The 24,894-nt window shown below is 34.8% G+C and overlaps 1 protein-coding gene and 1 non-coding gene across 3 annotated transcripts in view; both read left to right on the top strand.

The window, feature by feature from the left end:
* The window catches only part of LOC136031813 (splicing factor 3B subunit 3-like), a 44,856-nt gene extending 25,791 nt beyond the window's left edge, over positions 1–19,065 (top strand). For both annotated transcript variants that reach the window (XM_065711631.1, XM_065711632.1), the window contains 10 exons: positions 2,880–3,140; positions 5,691–5,885; positions 6,906–7,056; positions 8,087–8,273; positions 9,323–9,442; positions 10,975–11,140; positions 12,295–12,507; positions 13,614–13,763; positions 15,932–16,129; positions 18,848–19,065. In XM_065711631.1, the coding sequence (XP_065567703.1) occupies positions 2,880–3,140; positions 5,691–5,885; positions 6,906–7,056; positions 8,087–8,273; positions 9,323–9,442; positions 10,975–11,140; positions 12,295–12,507; positions 13,614–13,763; positions 15,932–16,129; positions 18,848–18,988 (1,782 nt within the window). In that variant the 3' untranslated portion in view covers positions 18,989–19,065. The remainder of the gene's footprint in view (positions 1–2,879; positions 3,141–5,690; positions 5,886–6,905; positions 7,057–8,086; positions 8,274–9,322; positions 9,443–10,974; positions 11,141–12,294; positions 12,508–13,613; positions 13,764–15,931; positions 16,130–18,847) is intronic.
* LOC136032529 (small nucleolar RNA SNORD36) lies at positions 5,554–5,625 on the top strand. The gene has a single exon (XR_010618740.1). It is a non-coding gene; the product is annotated as a small nucleolar RNA SNORD36 (small nucleolar RNA).
* Positions 19,066–24,894: the final 5,829 nt, after the last annotated feature.

Here is a 24,894-nt window from a genome sequence, read left to right as displayed (position 1 = left end):
GGTGATACCATTGATGCACTTTTTTGTTTTTTCCCTTTTTTAGGGGTTTCGGGCTATTTTGTGAAATTCCTATAAATTTGTTTTTGTAACAAACTTACTATTAAGACTAACCGAGATAGAAGATGCTATTCTTGAATCAGCTACAATTTATTTTTTTTTCACCACAGTCTTCATTTTTATGTTTTGGTTAGGCTGCTATGAATTGTGGTTTGTTTGCTTAATTGCAGCTACTGCTGCAACCATGATAGTGTTAGGCTGGTACATAATTATTAATATATTGCTTGAAGATGGCATCGTAGGTCACACTTATTCCGGATATGGTTCTGCCGTTTTTTGCTCAGGGTTGAACTTTATTTTGGTTATTTATATCTAATGGTAATAAATGTATGTTATTATAAATGGAATTGGTATAATGAAGAACAGTGATTCCATAATTAGGACTATAAATTACCATTTTCAGACTTGGTCCTTAAAATAGTTGGGAGTTAAGGACTCGAATTAAAAAGGTTATTTTGTGAATTGAGGGTCATTGGAATTAAAACCAAGTTGCTATCAAGTCATTGGCCAATTGGAGACAAAGCTAAGACAGATAGTCTGAGTGAGAGGCGAAGCTGGCATAAGCCTTTTTTCAGGATTGTTTAAAAATGATGTCACTTTCACTTGTTGATAGGTAGTCTAGCTTCCATCCATCTTAGGGTATAACTAAGGTAGGTAGTCATAGAACTAAGGAGTGATCCAGGATTTCGGTTTGAGTCACGACGTACAAAGTCGACTGGACTTGTATGCAAGGGGGGGGGCTGAGTTTGCTTGGACTCGCAGGGAAACAAGTGACCTAAGTCTAATACGCTTGTCCGGTTAGGATTGTCTCAGGCGGACTAATGTGTTTTAGGATTGTCAGGGATGAACGAGGGGTTGGGTGCAAGATTGTTGGTAGCATTTTATAGTCTAAATGGGCTAAATTTTACCGTTACAATTATAATGGGAACAGGTTTATGCAGATTATAGACAGAACCGACTCTTACATCCTTAGAACTCAGCGAAAGTTTGCCTGTGTTTCAATACAAAAAATACCTTTAATTATCTTAGGAGTTAGATGTAAACAGTGTGAAACGTGTTTCAGATGTTCTATAAGTGCGGATTTGCTCAGTTCCTTAGGATGTTTTTGTCCTTGCTCAAATTGTAGAATCGAAAGCATTGTTACATTTATGGCAGTCTCTTCTACTAAAAGATATATTTTGTTGTTTAAAATCAGCATTTAAACTTCACCAGTAGCTGTTCATAGAACAACTTGCTTTGTATTACACCATCACTGAATTGACTTCTATTAACCAGTTGAGGTTTTTTCTCTGCATGTAGAGCATACATGTAAATTCATAGTAGATCTGAGTGGGTAAAGGTCTGCTCATGGGGAGGTTTGACTAATGTCGAAATTTAGCTTCCGGCAATTGGAAACAGAAGAATTTTTCATTATTTTATTTTGCTGGCATCAGCACATCTGATTGGCTCCAATTTAGCACTAGGTATATCTTGTAATTTAACTACTTCGTAAATCTCGATATCAGTAAAATCCCTTTATGAATATGCCTTAAATAATCGCATATTGGTTGACAAAAATCGAGCTTCGGAACTACTAAGTATTGAATTGCAGTGTCCAGGAAATATCGACTTTCAAATAAAGGTACATGGACAGTCCCATAGCCTCTCGTATCGCGCATACAAACGGTAAAATTCTCAAAAGAGTAACTGCAAATAGGGATGGGAATCAAATTGCGAAATACATTGGAATAACCTGTTACTGTAGGCTGGAAGAACTACCTTTCTTTAATGCCTTGATATGTCTGTTAATGGGGATTCACTTGCTAATTCAGTTAGATTGACAAATTTTGCTTGGTAAATGGATACCCAGCAAGGACCTGGATGTTCTTATTAAAAAAGGCCAAATGTCCGTGATTTAGATATCATTGGTTGTGTTTTCAGGCACCGGGTTTGAAGCGTGTTTTTAGCGGGTTAGACAAAAATCGTTTTTTAGATTCTACGTGTTCAATCCAGCAAAAAGTTTATTGCGTTTTCATCTTACGGGTTCTAAGCCTGTCAGGGCTCAGGTTCGTCAAAATTTTAACGTGCCAGAATAGCGTGGTTGAGCACAGTTTCTGAGAAGACATTCGCCCGTGTTGTACACGGCACTCAAAACAATAATCTGCGCAACCTGTGTAGAACCCGTCTTGCATGTGAGTGGCCTGAAAATAAGGCTCTTGTTGCCCTGAAACGTGTTTCCGAACTCTTCATACAGAAAATAAAGCGCATTGTAGAAAACAAATGTAATTTTTACTCAAAGGCGTATGCTGGATTTTTGTTCGGGTTGTTAACAAAAAAAACAAACTTATCATCAAACATTTCTTTAAGTGTTTTATGTTACGGTTTCAAGAGTCGGGATTTTTTTCTCTTTTTTGGGTGGGTGGGGGGCGTCAAACCCCGTATCCCCTTTTCCTGGATAAGAGCTTGCCTTGACTTGTCAGTTCCAAACTAGCTGGTGCTACTTTATGCCAACACAAGAGAGAAAGAAGTGTCAGGCAATAAAATAACTAGTAAAAGTCTTGGCAAAAATTAGATATTAATTTTTCATTGACTAAGTGGAATTTTGTTCAAGTCGGCATAAAGCGTATGTGTCTACTTTTATCACCAGTGCTGCAAGTATTGGAGAAAGAGCAGACTATTTTTAAAGTAGGTTTTTGAGTATTTTCATTATGATGTTTACAGTGTCTTCTTTTCCCGACAGATTTATATCCTGTTGATAATTTTTCTACCTGATAATTGGTCAATTTTAGTATGAATGATTTTATTCTTTTACATTAAGTACATTTATTTTCTTTACTTTTTAGGATTGTCTCTCACCGCTGAGTATGCAAGCTCTTCCAGCCCTCCCAGAGTCGCTTTGTATTGTAGAAATGGGCGGGGCCGAGAGTGAAGAGGGTGTTGGAGTTGCAATGGGCTCACTTTACTTGAGTATTGGCTTACAGAATGGTGTCCTTTTGAGAACTGTACTGGACAACGTAAGCGGTGATTTGTCTGATACACGTACGAGATATCTTGGTTCGAGACCGGTGAAGCTGTTCAGTGTCAAAATGCAAGGAGCCGAGTCAGTAAGTAATTAACATAGTAAGTAGTAATAAACATAGTAATTATAACATAGTAATTATATAGTAAGACATTAGTAATTACATAGTAATTATTACTAAACATAGTAATTAAGTCAGTAAAAAACATAGAATTGATAGGTTTGAAAGTTGATCGCATATATATTATTCATATAGTGTATTGCTTTATACTATATAGTATTACGTTATTGTGCGTAGCCGAAAGTTGTATCGTTGCGCCAAGTGAAAATACCGAAATTTATTTGAAAATTCGAAACAAGTTCATCAATAAACATAGTTGACTTAAGTATTCAAAATTGTGTTTAAAATTCTTATTTCTAAGTATTTTTCAAGTGATCTTTCTTTTTCTATAGTCTCAAAAAAAAATAGAATACTTGTCTTCTAATGAAATTATCAAAGTAAGATACAAATACAATACTTTAGAAACAAATTTGGGCTATATATTTTCACATTAGGGGGGGGGGATAGGGTATAGCGGGTCTGCATGCCTAATGCCTTAGGTACAAATATTTTGCATGTTTTGTAGTAAGAATTATTTCTAACTTCACACTGTCCAAATACTTTACAACCCCTCCCACCCCCCTAATGTGCGAATATATTGCTCAAATTAAATATTTTCCATCTATTCTGTAACTTATCATTGCCTTGTCTCATGCTAAGCTGAAAGAAAGTACCAAAAAAATACGGTTCTATAATGCGTCAAAGAATTAACAACTTGAGCGTTAGGGAGTTTATCATACGAGTACCAAAAATAGATATAACGTTGGAATTTAGGGATTGTCATTCTTGGAACTCCAATGCAAAGAATACCGGATAATTTTTATCTCTGATTCTGAAGACCTGCATACCAAGAGAAACATACAAATGAAAATGATCCAAGTAAAACACAATCAGTCGGTAGAGAATAATTTTACCATATTGGAGCGTTTTTCTTTTTAGATATAGCTATTATAGCCTTAAAATGCCACTTCAAACCTTGTAGGTTACGATTATTCACTCACATAATAAAAATAATATGCTCATATTTGTTTCCGTTTATACCATTTCTAAAGACTGACCCCTATACAGAAATGATCAAATGATCTACTTTGCGAAGATAGTGAATTTAGATTTTATTTTTTTTTTATTGATTGCTTTTACCTGATGATCTTGAAACATCCAAGCTTTCATTCGAAGCACTTCGATTCCCTCGAAACAATTGGGAATAAAGTTCAAGGAAAACTCAAATATATCTTATTTATTAATTGAATATTCAATATTTTAAGATTCATTTATATTCAGTCTTCACAATAATTTATTAACATGATAAAAACTCCTTAAATTTTCTACATTATAATTTTATGTCCTTATAAAACAATCCTTAAATATATTCACCTATCAACAAATCAGCTGTTCTTTAAAGTTTTATTTTGTAACACTTTATTAGGGTGGAGTATGAATGAAAACATTGTATTTGGTTGACCTTTATAGAAAAAACAGCGCAGGATTGTGAGTCATTTGCTTCGAATTTTCCATAAGTGCTCTTTGAAGAGATTATTACCTAGTTGTTACTTAATTTCAAGCATGTGAGTCATGTAAAGTGATTTTTAGTGCGTTGTTTGCAGAATTTTAATATTTCTTACAGATACAATGTCAGTATTTTTGTTTCTATGATAGGCTAGATTTTATTAAATATTTGAATTATGTGGAAATATTTGAAATTGCAGGAAAGATCGTAAAAATCTAGAGATCCTCACACCTCGCCTCCGTATTGTTACATAAGTGGTTTTGTACATTTCATGGCTACGTACTTAATTCTTCTGGAAAGTGCTGTTTTTAAATAGTTCTTTATATATGCCGAACAAGCGACCAGGATCATGCATTTCCGTCTGTATTTCATGAAACTTAAGTATTGTAATGAGCCAATTTATTACAATGTGCTCATAAAGTTTCCCCATTCCTACAAATTGGACAAAGTCAGGGTAAACCCATTATCCAAATACACCTTGTTCACTTTTTTGATTTCGTCTCCCATTAAGTGAAACTCTTAGCCCAAACAACCGCTAGCAGCGCTTGTTAAGAAATTTTGTATTATGGGTAAAATGATCAATTGATGATCAATTATCCTCTAATCACTGAAAGTTACAATTTTCATTTATTTTGAATTATTGGCTCCACTGATGGACATTATCCACCGCTAGTGTCTTAATTGGAGCGTTTTAACGAAAATTTGTGTAATAGCCTTTTTGAATCTTCTGTATATGAGATCATTATATAGGATAATGATTACAGTGGCTATTTAAGTAATTATACGGTTGTTAATGAATAGTCGTTTATATCCTCTGAGTTAGAGTAATTATTATATCGAGTAAATATCAAACTGAGAAACCGTTCTCTGTAAGTAATTAAGAGCTATTTGCTTCAATGATGAACAAATATCCAACGCTGATGTCTTTGATGTCTTAATTAGAGCTTTTTAACCCTGAGAACCTCTTTTTAAATTTACCCCAATCTCTCCTTTTTACAATTTTCTGAATTTGAGTGTTTCAATTCCAGGTTTTGGCAGTTTCAAGTCGGTCGTGGCTCAACTACTATCATCAGAATCGTTTTCACTTGACACCTTTGTCTTACGAGATGCTTGAATACGCCTCCGGTTTTGCCTCGGAACAATGTCCAGAAGGTATTGTTGCAATTGCAGCGAACACGCTGAGGATTCTGGCACTTGAGAAACTTGGTGCTGTATTTAATCAGGTACTTTTGGCAACTAAATACCATACTAGGGTATTTTTGGCAACTAAATACCATACTAGGGTACTTTTGGCAACTAAATACCATACTAGTCTAACTAGAAAGAACAAGAGTACGGTTTAGTTCAAAAACTATTTCATTTTGGTAATAGAAGTTTTTGTAGATCCTTGGTGCAATATTTTATTCGTCAGTTCAACTAATAGTTTTATTAGATATAACAATAGTAAAAGTAGTTTATAATTCCAATTGAACCCATGCTAAGCGTCAAATCCTCTTTAACTGGTTTCCTAGTGAGGCAGTGTTTGATATCTACATCAATGCAATAAGGATATTAACTGTTTTTAGAGGATCCTCAACTTATTAACAACCTACTGATAAAAAAAACATCAGTGATGGAAATTGTTCCGAATACAGATTCAGTTGAGAACCTTGGTGCCGTATTATCAAGTTACTTAGATTATATTTAATTATACAATTTTAAAGTATAATTGTATTAAATTATATAATTTTAAGTTACTAACAATTTCAAAAATACGTAGGAAAACGTTCCATTATAGAGCTTTTAATTCTTGTAAATGCTTGATTAGATTTACAATTAAACTCGGTTATGATCGACTCTTAGTTTTTTCCTACGTTTCGTACTTCTCTCTTTCTCTCTTTTGAATTCCTTTTCTCTTCAATCGATCTGTGTTTCCTCGTGTTCTCCTTTCCGTTCTTATTCTTTTTAATTTCATAGAATGGATGGTTTATTAATGGTGCTCAAGGGGTTCCCCTATGTGATAAAATAGAAACATTTAAAAGTATTTACTTTGCTTATTAAACTTCAATCTTGGATTTGAGACAATTAATTATCCATTTTGATTTTGGGGGTTTGATTCGATTTGATGCATGCAATGATGATATAATTTATCTGTCAATCCACTGATATTAAGTGATTATACCTTTAAACTGATGATCAATGAATTTAATAGCGTTTAGAGCTGCTTAGTTTATTTCCCATTTTTAATTGAGATTTTCTGGTAGGTTTCTCACCCGTTGGAATTGACACCAAGGCGGTCGGTGATTCATGATTCTGGCCGAATAATAATTCTAGAAACGGACCATAACGCATACACTGATGATATCAAGAGGGAGAGAAAGAAGGCCATGGCTGAAGAAATGCGTGAAGCTGCCGGTATGCCACTATTTTATTCCTTTCTTGATTTTTTTGAAGAATAGGAATTTTTGTCGTGGACTCTTGCTTTGGTGAATAATGATAATTTATGACTAAATGGAAAAAAAAAATTAGGATCTTGCTACGAAAGAATAAAAAATATGAAACTAAGTCTGATGTCACTTGTTTCCTCCTTTTTCTTTATTTATAAATTTTTGTAATACTCAAAATGAGATAGAACTAAAATCACTAAGGAAAAAATGGAAGTATTTGCTTGTTCAGAAACTTATGGGTTTACATTACGATTTTTCCTCCAAGTTCTGTGAGTCCAAGAATTCGGTTTGTCTTGGCACTAAGGTATTCTTTTTTTTTAGTTTTCAGTACAAAGGAGAAGTATTTTTAGTTCTCCTGCATGGTCTATTCTCTCGTATCTTAATTTGTAACTTTTATCGCCAACTAACGGTACGTATCACTGATTTGGGCGCAATAGACAAAAACTAATAAATGGTAAGTATCATGAGTCATATTTATTTGAGTTAAAACAAAAAGATGCAAGAGTGGAATTCGCGCAACGCACCTAATTTTCTGTGCTAAATGGTTATTTATGTGGCTAAGTGTGATAAGTGGTATAGTTACGTTCATTTACAATCGTTCACATTTCAAGTCTCCGCCGCGAAAACCATCATTATCAGCTTAAGCAAAATTAATTTGAAAATGGAGATGGATATTTAAGGTCTGATTAGGTGATAAAACCTTTCTAGGGAAAGTTCATCCTATAGTTGCATTTCGTTGCTGTTATGTTTACTGCTACATAATGAAGCACTTATGTGGAGCTCGAGTCTACTTAAAATTATACTAGTGTAGGAGGCTTTGGTAGTGTAGAAGCACTTGAAGTAGAATTATCTACTGTTACGTTCATTGTACGTTCTGGATAACCCTGGAAAGTTCTTGATGTAGGATTGATCAAGCTCTATGTCATTGATTGATCTTTTTTTTTTCGGTGTTTCATGGTTTTCGTAAGTAAGGGCCTCATGTTAGTTTTATTTTTCAGGTGAAGGAGAAGTAGAAATTGCGACACAGATGGCGGAAGCCTTTTTAAATGAAAACCTACCTGAAGATGTATTTGGCGCCCCAAAAGCGGGCACCGGTATGTGGGCTTCCATCATCAGAATAATTGACCCCGTGAACGGCACAACGCTTGAGACTCTTAGGCTACCTCAAAATGAAGCAGCTGTCAGGTAAAAACACAAAATCTTACATGTTCTTTATAATTTGTCTTCTTTTTTCTGATGGAATTCATCGCCACAGATAAAATGGAATATTCTTTCATGTATGATATACGAAAAGAAAAGGTTGACCAACATTAATGTCGATTTATGCCTGAATAATTTATTAATAGATTTCCAAGTTATTCTCAACACGAATGATCTGTCGAACGTTGAAGGTGTGTAACGAGGATTGTTTAAACTTCTTTAGTATTTTCACTTGGTAACCTGGATTTCTTCGGAAGTAGAAATAGCTGACAGTGGTTTTGCAAAGAAAATAAAACTGCTTTTTTTGTTATTGGGCAAGTAATGAAATTCTAGCAAAAATCGATTTTTTTTTTTTTTTTTTTTTTTTTTTTTTTTTTTTTTTTTTTTTTTTTTTTTTTTTTTTATTTTTTTGTACTGGCTCGAATTTAATTTAGAAGCACATAAACAAGCCAAAAGAGAGGTTGTTTGGCTTTTCTTAGGTATATGCTTAAAGAATGACGTGGTTTGTTAAAAAAAAACGATTGCCGTCACCAAAGTAAATCCGTTCCACTAAAGTATGCTGATTAACAAGGAAGTTTAAGATCGTAATTTTTTCACATTTACGCTATGCTCGTGCACAGTAGTAAAGAGCAGCATTAAATTTTAAAGACGAAAACGGATTATCCTTATTGATATAATGTGATGAATGTACTTGTCTTCTCATGTTAAATAACAGTGTATAATATATTCAACTTGGTTCCTTTCAATAGTTCTGAGAAATCAAAAACCGAATGTGGGTAACGAATACGGTAATCTTTCTTTCTTCTGTTTAGTAACGGACATTAGTCAGAGACACTTCAGAGGAATCGCATGTAGTATTCGGGTAAAAGATAAATTATCCGAATAAATTTCAAATATCATTCTGCCTTCGAAAAATTGCCTTCTTGGCAAATGCACCACTTTATTGATGGGATAGACCTATTGATCTGCATTTATATGATACACTCAGCGTGATATATGTCGTTGTGAATTACAAATATGGCCTTTCATTTCAGTTTAGCAATAGTGAAATTTGCTAGTGTCACCTCAGAGGAATCCCATCTCGTTGTCGGCGTTGTCAAGGACTACAAATTGTCACCAAAATCTATAGGTGGTGCATTTTTGGATGCATACAAGTAAGTTTTTTTGGCAAATGATCAATACAACAATATTCTTTAACTACCAGTGACTATATTGGTCTGTTCATTCCTGAAAATCGGGAGTCAATGATTTTTTGGCTTTTCTAGCAACGAGGAATGTTACAATTTCTAGAGCTACATTTTTTTTCTTAGAGTTAACTATAATCAAAGTTATCATAAAAAAAGATAGGAATATATTTTTTAAACGCTTAAGTAAGACCCCCCCCCCCCCACCCCCCGATATGTCTACATGTGGAAAATTACCCCTAATGCATATTATCCGCCGGAAAATTATCATCTCCTATGGAAAAATTTCTTCCCCCCTCCCTAATAATTCGCCTCCATTGGTGAATCGAGTCCATCAAAACACGTTGATACACAGAATCAATAAACGCTAACATCGGTTTTTTCTTCAAATTTCATGCTTTCCACATTATCGTTAGGCTCAGACTGAAAAAAAAAATTTTCCTTATCCTACAATTTATACAAGTTACCTAATGAATTTATTCTGATTACATATACAAAGAGTCGTAAAAAGATTTACAAACAAAATTCATTTTAATATGCAAAACTCTCCTCTCCTCCCTTCCAACATTTACCTATCGTGCATTGCTGCAATTTTAGAAAAAAGTAAGTCAAGGAAAAAATTCTTAATTACAACTAAAATTTGGGAGCATTCTGATAATCGCTTGTTTCAGAGGTTGGTGAGAAACTATCTGAAAGATAAATATCTAGGGAATAGCTACAACTTGTTTTTAATAAGTTAGTTAAAGTTGCTTTCGTTTTCGTTTGTAGCACTCGTGTATGCCATTAGATATGTGGACTGTTTGAAGATTATATATTGGCTTTTCTAGCAACGAAGAATGTTACAATTTCTAGAGCTACATTTTATATATATATATATATACACATATATATATATATATATATATATGTGTGTGTGTGTGGTTAAATAAAAATTCCCCCCAAAAATGAAAGTTTCATCAGTTTTTCCAATATCTTTCCCTAGTATGCTTAAGACAGGTTTACTGCTTTTTTAAGCATATTATTCTTAGAAATAGTTATCAATGAAATATTCAATTCATAGTAATTGTGTTTATTGATAAAAATTACATTAGTAAAAAAATGATCAAAGCTAAAGCTTTTGTCTAAAAAGGATTAAAAAAAAACATGAACAAAGAAATATTTTATTTAAATGTGGACAAAGAAGAGAAAAAAAGACCAAAGTAGTTTGACTTACTGAGCGTTGAACACCCTAATTAAAAAACAGAAATACAAACAAATCCATTGGACGCCCCCTAAAAAAACAACAAAATAATTAACAACTGAGTCGGAAGAGTGGTTTGTTATTTTATATAATTTTTTTTTTTTTATGTCAAAGCTCTTCGTTACTATAATGATGAAAATTTGCACATCCTGAATTCTGATGCTCCAAAATGTGTTCTGCAGTACTGATATTTCTTTGTAGAAATTCAAAAGAAGCCCTGTATGTTGCACTCGTATCCTCACATTTCATTATTTTCTTTTAGGATCTCGAAAGACGGTTCTTCAATTCAATTGCTCCATCGGACAGCTGTTGAGGAAATTCCTGGGGCAATAGCGTCGTTTAGTGGACGTGCTCTAATTGGTGTTGGACGCCTTCTTAGACTATATGACCTTGGCAAAAAGAAAATGCTAAGGAAGTGTGAAAATAAGGTACTTTTTTAACTGTAGAAATTCAATCAACTTAAAACTAAATTTGCCACACTTAAATGCTTACCATTAAAATTTATGGGGAAAGCAGTGGCGTTTAGGTGCCGGGCTCTAGTTTTTTTTTATGGTTATCTTCTCAGGCTCTTTGATTCAGGTAATAAGTACTGATAAGTAACTTCTGCTTATATATATATATATATATATATATATATATATATATATATATATATATATATATATATATATATATATATATATATATATAAATATATATATATATATAAATATATATATATATATAAATATATATATATAGATATATATATAGTGGCGCAGGCTAATGAAGAGGGTTGTCTTCCCAGTTGACAGTAGCATGGTCTTAAAAGTAAAGAATTATGGATTAAGTTTCTGAAATTGTCTGACGAAAACAAAGAGAGAGAAATTTTACGATGAAATAAAACGAATATGTAATTAATTGTCCTGTTGCGAAATAATCCTTTTGCTTGATTATATTGTTTTGTTGTCTCATTTTAGTTTGTTTGCAAAGATGATGTCTGTAGCATAGCTTGTTCTATGAGGAAGAATTCATACAGATTACATCTTTAACAGTACTTGAAATCGGTGTACCTTTTTTAAATACATCGTAGATACATTCGTAGATTGTATTTAATGAGGCTCGTATCCAAAGCCAAAGAAGGGAAAGAGTGAAGATGTGCCTTCCGTTCAATAGTATACTTCCTCCGTTGCTCCGTACCTTCCGTTTAAAGTCCTTAATATTTGCTAAATATCCTAATTTTATATCCTGCTCTTTTAACCACTGTTTAATTTACGACTACTATGCAAATAATTTAGTCCCTATTTGGAGTTAAATGACCGTAATACGTACTTTCATTGAAATCAGGTTGTCATTTTACCAATGTCACCAAAAAAGCAATTCTTACATTATTCCTAGTTGGTGACTTTTGCTGGTAAAATGAGGTCTTATCTGAAATCGTAGATTCGTCGGGTTCGAATAGATAAAAAAAAGGAAAAAAATATTGGCCATAGTTATGAACTACTTAACTTTCTATGTGGCAGCCAGGTTGATGAACAGTGTTTGCTAGATTCTATTACTTTATTTTTTACATCTTGTTATGTGTTTTATCGTTTCTTTTTAGCATCTTCCAAATTTTATAAATTATATTCACACAATTGGCTCTCGGATTTACGTTGGAGATGTGGAAGAGAGTGTTCACTTCGTTAAGTACAAAAGGAGAGAGAATCAGTTGGTAATTTTTGCGGATGATACGTATCCAAGATGGGTGACCTGTATCTGCGTTTTGGATTACAATACTGTGGCAGTTGCTGATAAATTCTGTAATATTTCAATTGTAAGTTTCCTTTTGCACTTCTAATTTCCCCCTTTTTTTGAAATTTTTCTTCTTGTTTTTCATCTCCTGGGAAAATAATCAATAATCTATCCACTTTTTCTATTGTTTGGTTCCTATGAATGTCCCTAGTCTATTAGCTCCTTGGGAATTTTGTATTCTCCTATGACCATTTTGTCGAGTAGTGGTAAATCTTCGATTTTTGTTTCAGTGGGTATTTCCGTATTGATATTGAAACCCGTAATTGTTGATTACTCTATTCCAATTCGATTCGTTGTATCTATTTGATTGTTTTTCAATGGTTACTAAAATGATTGTAATAAAAAAAAACAAAAAAACAAGGGAAATGAACGAATCACAGAAAATAAATGAATCTTCGAGATTCATGGAGGATACCAACTAGAGCTGGCTTTACGTACGTAAAAGTATTTGACTTGATATTTTTTTTATTAGTGATACCTTGATTCATTACTTGACGCGATATTTATCGATATTAATGTCTGTGTCACAGATGTGTCCTTTGAATAGACATTTTCAAAGGAAGGGGTTGTAAGATATTTAAAAAAAATAAAGGCTTAAATTAAAATTTAATTGAATTCATACTAATCTAATCATAAAATTCTGATTAGACGTACTAAGAGAAAGGACATGTATGCGTGGATTTGGGTGACTTCGATCCCGTGATTTGATATAATTATCTTGATACGATTGAAAAGAATTCTGATATGAAAATCGTTGATATTAGGGTTTTTCCAACCCGGTCTTCCCTTTTCCCAACAAAAAACTTCTTATATATGGTGATAATAAAAAATAGTTATACACAGATAGATACAAAAACAGTGTAATTTAAGACAATGCAAAACCTGGATTTTTTAGGTATATTGTACTGCATGCTTCTCACTTACTGAGTCGGCTACTGCCATAAGATGTGGCATTTTGTATTGCTGGCACGATCTTTGCTCATATAAAATTCAGTATTACCTTTTCATTAAATAGTTACTGTAGATTAGCTTGAACTTACATCTTAAATTTCTGAAGCAGAGTATCTTCGCCACTGTTCTGTTGTAACTCTTAACTGGAGATGTTTCTTTCTATTTCTCCATTTTCAGTTACGTTTGCCGCCAGGTACAACAGACGATATTGAAGAAGATCCATCAGGAACAAAGGCTTTTTGGGACAGAGGACTTCTGAATGGAGCTTCGCAAAAGTGTGACACCATCTCTCATTTTCATATCGGGGAAATGATCCTTTCACTTCAGGTAATATCCTACTTCTTTGAAACAGCGCTATAACGTAAAGATTGCGTCCCGGGCCTGTTATTTTAAATGTAATTTTAAATTCTGCCCAATTGCCTGTAAGTTCTGTGGACATGCTCAGTTACAAATTTAAGAAAACGCTTGACTTGGGGTCGGTTTTAAATTGGCTTCAGATGACTCAGAAGCCATGACTTAGAACTGATTGACTGAATTACCCTTCATTCGTACCTATCAACCTTAGTTCTGCCCTAGGATGGATGGATGATAGACTATCTATCGACAAGTGAAATGATATCATTTTTTACAATTCTGAAAAGGCTTATGCCACCTTTGCCTCTCACTCAGACTCTCTGCCTTCGCTTTTCTTCTTTTTTTACAATTACCCATGACTCAACTTTTTCATCACAGTCCACCAACTTGCTTTTAATTCCAGACAGTGATTTTAGCTTCTTTTTTTTTTGATTTATTACTGATATATCAGGACGTAACTTGAGTATTCTTTTAATGCAATATGTTGCGTATGGTTATTAATATGTCCTTTAAAAGCCCTTTGAACTTTTGTAAACAGTTGATTTTATTTTCCCTCCTATTTGAGTAAAAACTTTTTTTCGGTAAAGCATAGTATAAAATTGTCAATAAACTTAAGATATATTGTAATTGAGTTGGAAAGGGAGAGTATGCGTGTTAAAGGACGAGTGGGCCTTAAGAGGCTAAGACAAAACAACAGCAATCAAAGTACTAATATTCAAAATAAGCTGCTCTCGCTTAGTATAATTTTAAACTTTCGTGGAAATGAGACCCTATAGCTTCCTTAGCTATAGTAGTTTTAAACGGCTCTTTTTTCTTTCTTTTTTTAAAGCACAAGTCCTATAAAGTTAAAGCATATAGCCTAAATTTTGGGCTATCTTCCATCTTCTATAGTATTTTAAGTAAAAATCGTGTATATTTTATAATGTTAATTATAAGGGGTCTCGGCTAGTAAAGTGATTTGGTATGTTTGGAATGATTTCAAACCAGATATTTTTCTGGCAAATCTTATAAAAATTAAAACCAGTCATTAAGCAGCTTTATTTGCCTTATAATTTTGTTATGTTTTAATTAGTGATTTAAACATGTTGCTTTTTGTATGTTTTCACAAATAACCCTCTAATAAAAACATTTGATTTGTGCCACTACTAACGACTCGCTGCAGCGACAAGCCTTCTTCAGCCAGTGGAGTTACCCACAGTCCTACCACCTAATATGTTGAAAGCTTCGCTATTTATCCCCTACCACTAGGTCCACATTGCTTTCAATCCTGTCTTATGGTCTCTTTTCACTCCAGCTCAGATCGACCTATTCCTTATTTGGTCTCAGGCAGATGACCAAAAAGCATTATCTTTCGCAATCTGCCATCTTTCGACCATTTAAGGTCTTGATCAGTCTTTCATTAAAACCCTTTGATAATGTGGGTAATACTAACCTTAAACATTCTGTTGGAAAACATTTAACAAATCCTCCCTAGTCTTTAAAGACACCCACGAACCAGAGAAATAGTTGACTGATCTCATTGCCGTGGCTGAGCTATGGAGAGAATTTAGTCAGAAAGATATGTATTTTAAAACAAAATTTTTAAGCTCTTAGTCAAGATATTTAATGAGTAATTGAACATAATGAAAAAAGAACCGTTAAATTAATAAACAATGAGAAAAAAGATGATATTCAAGAGAAAAAAAGTTAATGATATAGACAAAACTCGACCAGAAAATGTTCGCTATACTGTATCGAATTGAAATCCAGGTCTTCTTACTAAATTTAGTGGCAAGTTTATTGGATTTATTTAAGCAAACATAAACTTAAAGCTCTAATCCAAGGTAGTGAATTATCACTTCAAAAAAACAGGTATTTTGTAAATTAATTAATCATATTTAAGAAGGTAACTGAGTAATTGGCAAAACTTGAGAAGCTCAATAAGACATCCAGAGTAGACTATTTTCAAAGCAGGACATCCTAGGCCGATTTTAAATTTGTATCAGATGTCTTGTGAATTTTAATATTTATATGATGACTAGTTAATCAAGGCAGACGCTGATACCTATTGATGTGATTTGATTCCTGAACGTATCTTCTGTATTAATTTAATAATAGTTGGGTTTTCATCAGAGCTAATAGTTGGGTTTTTTTCTTTTCAGAAATCCACGTTAATTCCAGGGGGTAGTGAGTCTCTAGTCTATACAACTGTGGCAGGAAGGATTGGAGTGCTTGTACCTTTCACTTCGAGAGAGGACTATGAATTTTTTCAGCACCTGGAGATGCATATGAGGTCAGAAAACCCGCCTCTCTGTGGACGAGATCATCTTTCGTATAGGTCTTATTATACCCCAGTGAAGGTATGTTCTTTTTTTTCTGTCAATGTGCATTCAAGTTCTCATTTATGTAAGGATGAGTATTGGTTCCTAGTGGACTTTAAGCCATGCCTTGCCTAGGAATTTCTAAAATCCTGACACTCTCCCTCATGATTCTTAAATTTTGTTTTTCGAAATTATCCATGTATTCGCCCGAAAGAAGTTCTAAAGGCCAATAACTTCTTTTTTTTCAGATTATCCTCTAGGCATGTTTTGTACTAATGATAAGTTTAGTATAAAAGACTTGTCATTTAATGCGACACTATCATGTTTCTTGCTCTTAAAACGCATATGTATGGGATGTCATTTACATGAAAAATGTTTTTTTTTTCAAAATTAAGGCGCTAAATTATAGTTAGCTGCAGGCCACACATCCTGTCTTTAACCCACCGAAATATTGCCATACTCCATTGGTGTTGTCTGCACCCGACCTAAGGAATCCTGAGTGCAGATATACCTTCGGAAATGCGACGGATAGGATAAAACTTATATATTGTAGCAATTATCTCAAGTCTTGGAACGTCCTCAAGGGGACTGGGATCCCTCTCGAAAACATTTTTGGAATTGCTAGGCATTTCTTATTCAAAAATAAAAAAAATTGTCATTATGCCCATCTCGCCCTCCCCACCAAGAAAAAAAAAAAAATCTCTGTGTTTGTCCCTGCCAAAGTCTATTTTATAGTAAGAATTAAAAAAAAAAGTCGGCCAATTTTTTCAAAAATGTTTCTAATATAAAGGGAGTTTGCTGTAGTCCGCCCAAGATTGACATTGCAGGACGCCGACTTGCTGGAGCGAGTTCATTATTGATTACTGAACAATACGCATTGGACCAGGTATGTGCAGGTTTGTACAACCTTGAATTGTATGGAATACCAAGAGGCGATTGACTCCTTGGTGGAAAAGCTTTAGTGAGTCTAGTTCTTGTATCGGGTAAAAAGTGATTGGTGAAATCCATAGGAGCGCAGTGTAAAGTATAGGAGAAAATGGTGATAAATTAAAACGTAAAACTAACCTAGGCTTAAATGATGTCGGTGATTTGCGTGTTCTAGATGAAAATATAACGACATGACTGAATTTCTAGGAGCTTCGAAGGATCAGTGTGCGATGTATTGTCTGAAAATGTTTTTTAAGATGATTAAATGCTGAAACTAAGAATAAATGAGGAGTAGAAGAAAATGTCAGCTAACGAGAAAGTAGATTAAATGGATGCATTTACTTATGTAGCAGTATTATTGAGAATTGTTGATGCCGTGAGGATATAGAGCGTAGAAAAGCAAAGGCTCAGAGTATAGTTTCTACAGTTGAAGTCCTGAATTGTAGGAAGTATTAGAACCCTTAAGATGACAAAGAAACGACAAGTATGGCTCGAACTGCTTGTGCTTCGAAATCTGACAAAAAAGATTTTTTTGGAAGAATTAAGCTAAGATAATGTTTTTTTTCAAAATGGCTATTGAAAGCGTTGAGAAAGCCAAACTAGCCTAATGATTATTTATAAAACTTGTATGTGCATCAAAGAATAAGCTGGAAATTTTGGTTTGGCAACATTTTCCTAGGCTGTAATGGAGGAATGACTGATTGTGGTGGTTAGACTTGACTGATGAAAAATGATATTTTGGCAGAACGTTGTTTTTGATAACCCATATAGGCAAAATGAAAATTAGGTATACATGAATGGGTTTAAAAGAGATGAAAGGTAATCAAATAAATTAGGGAATTAACATCAAGCTCTGAACAATGGGGTGGAACAAAAGTGTGAGCAGCTGCGTTCTAGTCAAGTTGTTTGGTACCGCGGGTAATTTTTCGGTTAATTATTGGCTTGTATGTAAATATAAAGGATGATAAACAGCAATATTGATGTCATTCGAAATAGTGACAGTGGAACAGTCAGAACGCATTCTCGTGATATATTCAACTGAACATCATACCAGTCCATTCTTTTTTGATGTGCTGTTCGGGTTTTTTTGGCTAGCAAAATTTTTTGGGTTAAAACCTGCTTATTGATTTCGTTCGTAAAAGGTAATATCCATCGCATTAAACGCTTATCTATGATATTTATTTGTTTGGCCTTTGTTGAACTAATCCCTGTCAACATTTTCACGTTTACAAACTAGTGTTTAAAGTAAGTTCTTCCGTGTTCAAAATTGTAGACAAAAATTTCGATAATAAAATCTGATATAAGCTTGTAATATGATAGATTCTGCTCAGTCATATTTGACCCGAAGAGGCAGATACAACAATTTCGCTGTGGGACAAGTTCAGAAAAAAAAATGCTCTTATAAAATGAATACTTGATGTGTAAACACAGTAGCGAACACGGCTTAAACATTCACGATGATAAATGACTACAAATTTTACATAAGAATTAAAAAATCTGAATACAGTATTTTTTATATGGATAATAACTTGTATTTAAAATAAAATCTGTCTGAACTAAAAGGTGTTCTCACGTCTCATAAAGAACTGCAAAAATTCTGTAGCAGCGTGTTTTTCAGATAAGGATCCAGATGACTTGCCTTCCGCTTTCTTAAAATCATCTGTGAATTCCAAGGAATTGCGCTTCAAATCAAACCCACCTATTGTAATTCAAGTAGCGACATCGAATTTTCGTTTTTACATGTAATTTTTTATTTTGTGCAAACTAAACCCATTTACTAAACATTGTTGTTTGTAAATTGAAACGATTTGATCCTTTTTTATGTTGCAGAATATGCTTGATGGTGACTTGTGTGAACAGTTTAATATGCTTGAACGAGCGAGGCAAAAAGGAATTGCCGAAGAGATGGACAGAACTCCCAATGAAGTGTCGAAAAAACTTGAAGATATCCGAACAAGATACGCATTTTAATTTTTCTTTTTGTTTTTTATTTCGTGATCTTTTTCTATATTTTATTTAACAGAGCTTCAGTAAATCGTTTTTGTAAATTTGTTTCTATAATTTACGTGTTTTTTTTTCAAAATCTTATGAAGGCAATTGGAGTAATTGCTTTTTGACAATTTCAAACAGATGTTTTCATTTTGCAACATTCTGATTAGGACCGTCGTGCAGGTTAATACTTCGTAGTTGCCCATTTTTCACAATCATCAACGCTTTAAAGTACGAGACAATAAACGTTCAGATGGGGATAAGTCTATTTATTAGACAGTGAAAACAGATATAAAGATAGAAAACAGAATAAAGGTCTAGATATTTCGACCACATATACAGCGGTCATCATCAGCAGAAACACTAGAGTATTAATATTAAAAACTAGCATATTTATACATCACAAAATAATAACTTCCGGTTCGTTCACTAGATTTGTCTGACCAAGTCTTGGGTTGTAAATTTCTTCTTTGGTATTGCCTAAATATAATTTGAATTTCTATTGAAGGGGGCAAATCATCTGTCTCCTAATTGTAAAAGAAAATATTTTTGAATTTAAAGTTTTATACTTGATTGGTCACATCTCCCCATGTATACAACATTCCTAATTGAAGGTATTTATTAATTGAAACAGTCATAACTACTTTCAGCATAACTGCGAGTCTCTTGAAGAGTTGGCTTAAATAAGAAGTTGGAGATAAGGCCTGTAAAAAGTCTGCTCTGTTCGATTGGTTTGATACAGCAACCAACTCGAATAGTAGGCTTGTACTTAGGAATTTTTTTGTGGTGGTGGGGCTTAACTTCGAAAAGGCTCAGAAAGGTTGAAAAAGGACAATTTCACGAACCATTGCGCACGTGTCCGTCTACATCTAAATGCTTAAATCTTCTGATAAAACCCCGAATAAGCTCTGCTAGAATTTTGGCTACAAAAGTATCTCGTTGGAGTCTTCATCATGCTGAGTCCTTGTCAAAGGGCTCCATTCGACTATCAGTTGAGACGTAGATTAACTCAAACTATAAGTAATTCATTAGAAGCCATCTTCCAGCTGCTTAAAGAGGACCTCCAATCGTCTTAAACATAGTAGTGGAGCAAATTGGTGATTCTTAAGGTTAGTCATTGGCATACGTAGAAAAATTTTTTAGTCTGTTGCTAGATTCAGCCATTTCAGCAGCTTTCAAATTAATATTTCGTCACTCATTCCTTTTAAGTTGTAATGAAATTTCATCACATCAAACAATTTGACTCATGGCCAAAAAAGGCGACATACTTAGATTTCAGTCTATAATTTTAGTGTCAAGAAGATCATGGAGTAGGAATCCTGCAAACGTAATACGCATTTGCTATATCTACGTCAGAATTTTGTTTTTACTCTTATAAATATATAAACAGCAAGACATTACCCACAGCCCTGTACTCTACGTGGCAATACAGACGTCTATGTGATACCGTCATAAAAACTTCATAATGTTGAAATAACCAAAAGGAAAATTATGTAAAATCTTGATTTTCAGGTATTAATAGTCCCAAGATGGATCCTTGGAGAAAAAAAATTATTTGATCTCCTTTGTATTTAGAGGATGAAGCATAAAAGAAAGTAAAATTGACCAGTAAAGCTGTCACTAACCGTTTACCAATAATAAGAAATTATTATTTCAAGAGTTGAACAGTCACAGGTAAGCTTGTAATAAATGTGTTTACTCAGAATAAATGTGTCGCAAGCTAACATCTAAGAATTTAAAATGATCTACCCTAAGTTGGTATTCCTGAAATTTAATCTGGGATAATATTCCTATTACCTTGTATCAATAAATCACTGGATGAAGCATGACAGGTTGTCAAAGATTGTCCTGTCCGGCCATCCATTGAGGGCCAAAAAAGACAGGACGTCCCTGTATGGGTGGAAAGAAAGCATTATTTAAAGAAATCGGAACTTCCCGGGAGGGGGTATAGAGAGGGATGCTTTGGGTAAATTGGGATGGAGAAGCTTGTGTAGGCTTCAGGTGGCTCGACGTCCCAGGGAGTTCTTAGTAGCAGAATTGATGATAAATCGTTAAGTTTTTTCCTAGTTCTACAGTCATTTATTTACTCAGAGTTGTAAGTGCTACAAATTCTGAGCAGCGAGTCAATTCAGGAATTACAGCTGAGGCTTAGTTATAGTTTCTACAATGTCTTTTGCGTTATTTTGTTGGTGGAAAAACTACTTCGTGAGATCCATGCAGTATAGGCTTAGGTTCAACCAGGGCCGGATTTAAAGGCTTGACGCTTCTATTCTCAAGAGTTTTTGCAAGATTTTTGGGGAAATCCCCGAAAATTCTTGAATAGTGGAAGCACTGAACAGAACGCAACTGATGAGCCAAAAGTAATGAAAGAGAGAGGGGGTACCGAACTTCAACTGCCATTCTTAGGAGACATATGACAGATTTTAAGTGGTCATGGAATTCCTGTGTTGTCTTAAAATCACTTCTGTGAATAGGCAGCGCAGCGGCGGAGTGCACCTGGCACTTTGACGATAAATCACGTCAGTCCAGTTTTTGTTAAGAAAAAAATCACAGTGATAATTTATTGCGCCCCTATGCCCGGGCCCATTAGTACATCCTGTCCTGGGTTTAGCCTTGCTGAAGTCAGTAGCTTAGGCACAGTTTCTACAATGCCCTTTGTGTTGTTATGTTGGTAAAAAAAATTACTTTGTGAGATCCATTCAGCTTCTTGTGAGCCACGTAATACGAATATAAACCAATTCAGAGCTTTTCCACTAATACTTGCAACCAAGATAAATTTTAGGATTACCTAACGAATTCGGGGGTGAATCAAGCACAAGGACATCTGAAGCCAGAATATCCGGCCAAGAAAACAACCAAGGCAAGATACCCGTTGCCAGACAGTGATGCTGCAAAATCGTTCTTCCAGATATTGCCCATTTGCTTGTCCGACATTTTTGGAGTCCGGCCAAAGCTTTTAAGGCTACCAACTGCATTATGCAATCTAACTAAAATTATTTGTATGGCGTAAACTCTCCAAGTGACTTCTGTAACGAACTGAAGATTGTCAAGCAGTATGAAGCATGAAAAACAAAGGCACAGTCTGTACTGACAAGTAGTCATTTTGTCGAGCCTTGCAAAAAAGAGTAAGTATCTCAAGGAAACCGATTATAAGTAGCATTTTGCCACACGATATACCCGGCGGTATCTTGTTGTTCAATTTGTTGCTGCTTTCAAATTAATGTCTAACCAAGGTCATACCCAGGGGGGAGGATATCTGGTTTGACCCCACCCTCCCCGAAATTTTTGTCAGAATAGTACAGAAGTAACATAAATGAATTTAAAAAAATTGTAAACAGTAACCTTGATAATCACTAATCTATTGCAGTCAATGGGCCATACATTGTGGAACTTGTAATTGTGATAAAAGAAACACAAAGGGATCGCATGACAGTTTGTTTCGTCATTTTTTTTTTCAGACTCTGAAAATAATTGAAGAGCCATTTGAAAAATGAAAAGGAAATGTGATATAACATCGTTTGTACCCAAGCGAACAAGGTTAGTTATTTCTAATAGTTACGTTGGCGGGTCGTCTACGAATTGTTCATCTGTCCCCTTAGGCTTAAATACCACGGAAGCGACAGCTGATGCTCAGGCTAAAGTTTGAGGACGTTAAACTATAATCACATTCCAGTCTACTCGATACAATCACTTGGCAGCACGCTATTACCCAATCTTATTTGGTTCCCAATAACATGGGACGGTTTGTTCACAAATCGTCGTCACTCAACACAGCGTTCAAATTTCGTCCACTAAAGAGTCCTTGGACTCCAGATATTGCATATAGTTTTTCATTACCTGGGAATAGAAAGTTGAAGTTTCAGTTGGGTTGGCTAATCCGTTTCAGCTGGTTGTCCTATTCGCCATCTGTGGACGGTGCTTTTTGTCGATTCTGTCTTCTTTTTTGTCCAAAACAGCTGGCAAAGGCAGCCACCAGCGCTTAGGTAACCCTGTCACAAAACTCTTCAGGAATTGGAAAGATGCAATTTAATACCACACAAGTCACCAACAAACAGAGTAGTTTTACAAAAAAAATATACTTTAACTTCAGACAACCCTGTTTCTGTTGCGGAGAAAAGGCAGGGTAACATCATCAGCCAAATAGACTAAGCAAAGGCAGCACAGGTTCAGAAAAATCGTCAGAAACTGAGACCAATTGTTGAAACTGTAATATATTGCGGAAGGCAACAGCTTGCCCTTCGGAGTATGGACGGTTCCCGTCCCATTTCACTCACGAATCCAGAACTATATCAAAATGGTGGCAATTTCCGAGCTCTTTTGCGACTAAGGGAAAGGGTTGGTGAAGAAAGTGGAGAAACATCTTCTTTACTCAGTAGCAAATGACATGTATGTTCCTCCAAATGTTCAGAATGGTCTGATTGCCGCTTGGTGAGAAATTCTTCGACAGTCCATTGTCGAAAAAGTAAACGTAAGTCCTTGCTTATCGGTGCTTGCCGACAAAACGGCGGACGTTCCTAATATAGAGCAGCAATGTGTTTGCGTCCGCTATACATTTGCTGGAAATCTTCATGAGGATTTTCTTGGTTTTGTCCCAGTTACGGATCTATCTGGACAAGGTCTCACTTCGGCAATTCTGCATTTTTTTTTTTGGAAAGCCTTGGGCTTGACCTAAACAAGATGGTTGGCCAGGGGTATGATGGTGCAGCAGCGATGAGCGGCCATCTAAGGGTGGTTCAGGCCGTTACACGACAACAGTATCCAAAGGCATTTTACGTCTACTGTAGCGCACAGAGTCTCAACCTTGTCGTTTCACCTGTCCGCTCTATTCCAGCTTTTAAGCATTTCCTTGGAACCTTGTCGTAAATTTGCAATTTTTATAGTGCTTCGCCACTCAAAACCCAAAATCTGAAAGAAAAGATCAACGAACTCTTGCCGGATTCGTGAAAACAGAGCCTGACCGAACTCTGCGAAACAAGATGGGTCGAGCGCCATGATTCAGTTATGCGTTTTCTTTAGCTCTACCAATCGATTCTGTGTTCTCTTGAAGCTCTCGAGGAGAACAGCAACGCAGAAACGTCTGTGAAAGTGTCGCAAATGCTGGACGTCATAAACCTGTCACAGTTCGTTACGTGTCTCCATGTCGTAAAGGAACTTTTCTGTTTGACGCTGCCTTTGTGCAAGACTTTTCAGTCGGCTGACTGCGACTTGGCTGCCGCTTGCAGACACGTAAAAACTGTTCTTTCTAGAACAATGACAATGCGACAAGATTCTGTCGCTACCTTTGCTCTTCTTTTCGACAAAGCTCTGTATTTCGCAACTACTTTAGGGCTTGAGATGACTTACCCAAGAACAAGAGGTGGAAGGAAATCTCATCTTGACGATCCTGATCTTCTCACTCACTATAGAACCTCACTGTTTATTTCTTTCACTGTTAGATCTGAATACGGATTGTTTTCCCATGGACCATTATATGTTGCATGTTCAAGAGTCGGCAAGTTTTACGTAGTTAAAAACATATATATATATATATATATATATATATATATATATATATATATATATATATATATATATATATATATATATATATATATATATATATATATATATATATATATATATATATATATATATATATATATATATATATATATATATATATATATATATATATATATATATATATATATATATATATATATCTATATTCACAGGTGGGACATAGGGACACAACTACAATGGCGCGAAGCGCCGCCACCAACTAGGTGTTGGGGGGGCGCGAAGCGCCGCCCCAACAGCTAGTTTTTATATATATATAGATTAACGGATTAGGGGAACCATATTATTCTAAGTGATTGAAAATGTCCATAAGATTTTGCTTTTTGTAT

Source organism: Artemia franciscana, chromosome 10 (genome assembly GCF_032884065.1).
Source record: "Artemia franciscana chromosome 10, ASM3288406v1, whole genome shotgun sequence".
NCBI classification, from domain to species: Eukaryota; Metazoa; Arthropoda; class Branchiopoda; order Anostraca; family Artemiidae; genus Artemia; species Artemia franciscana.
The sequence above is the reverse complement of the archived record's forward strand: the minus strand, read 5'-3'. Positions and strand labels throughout refer to the sequence as shown.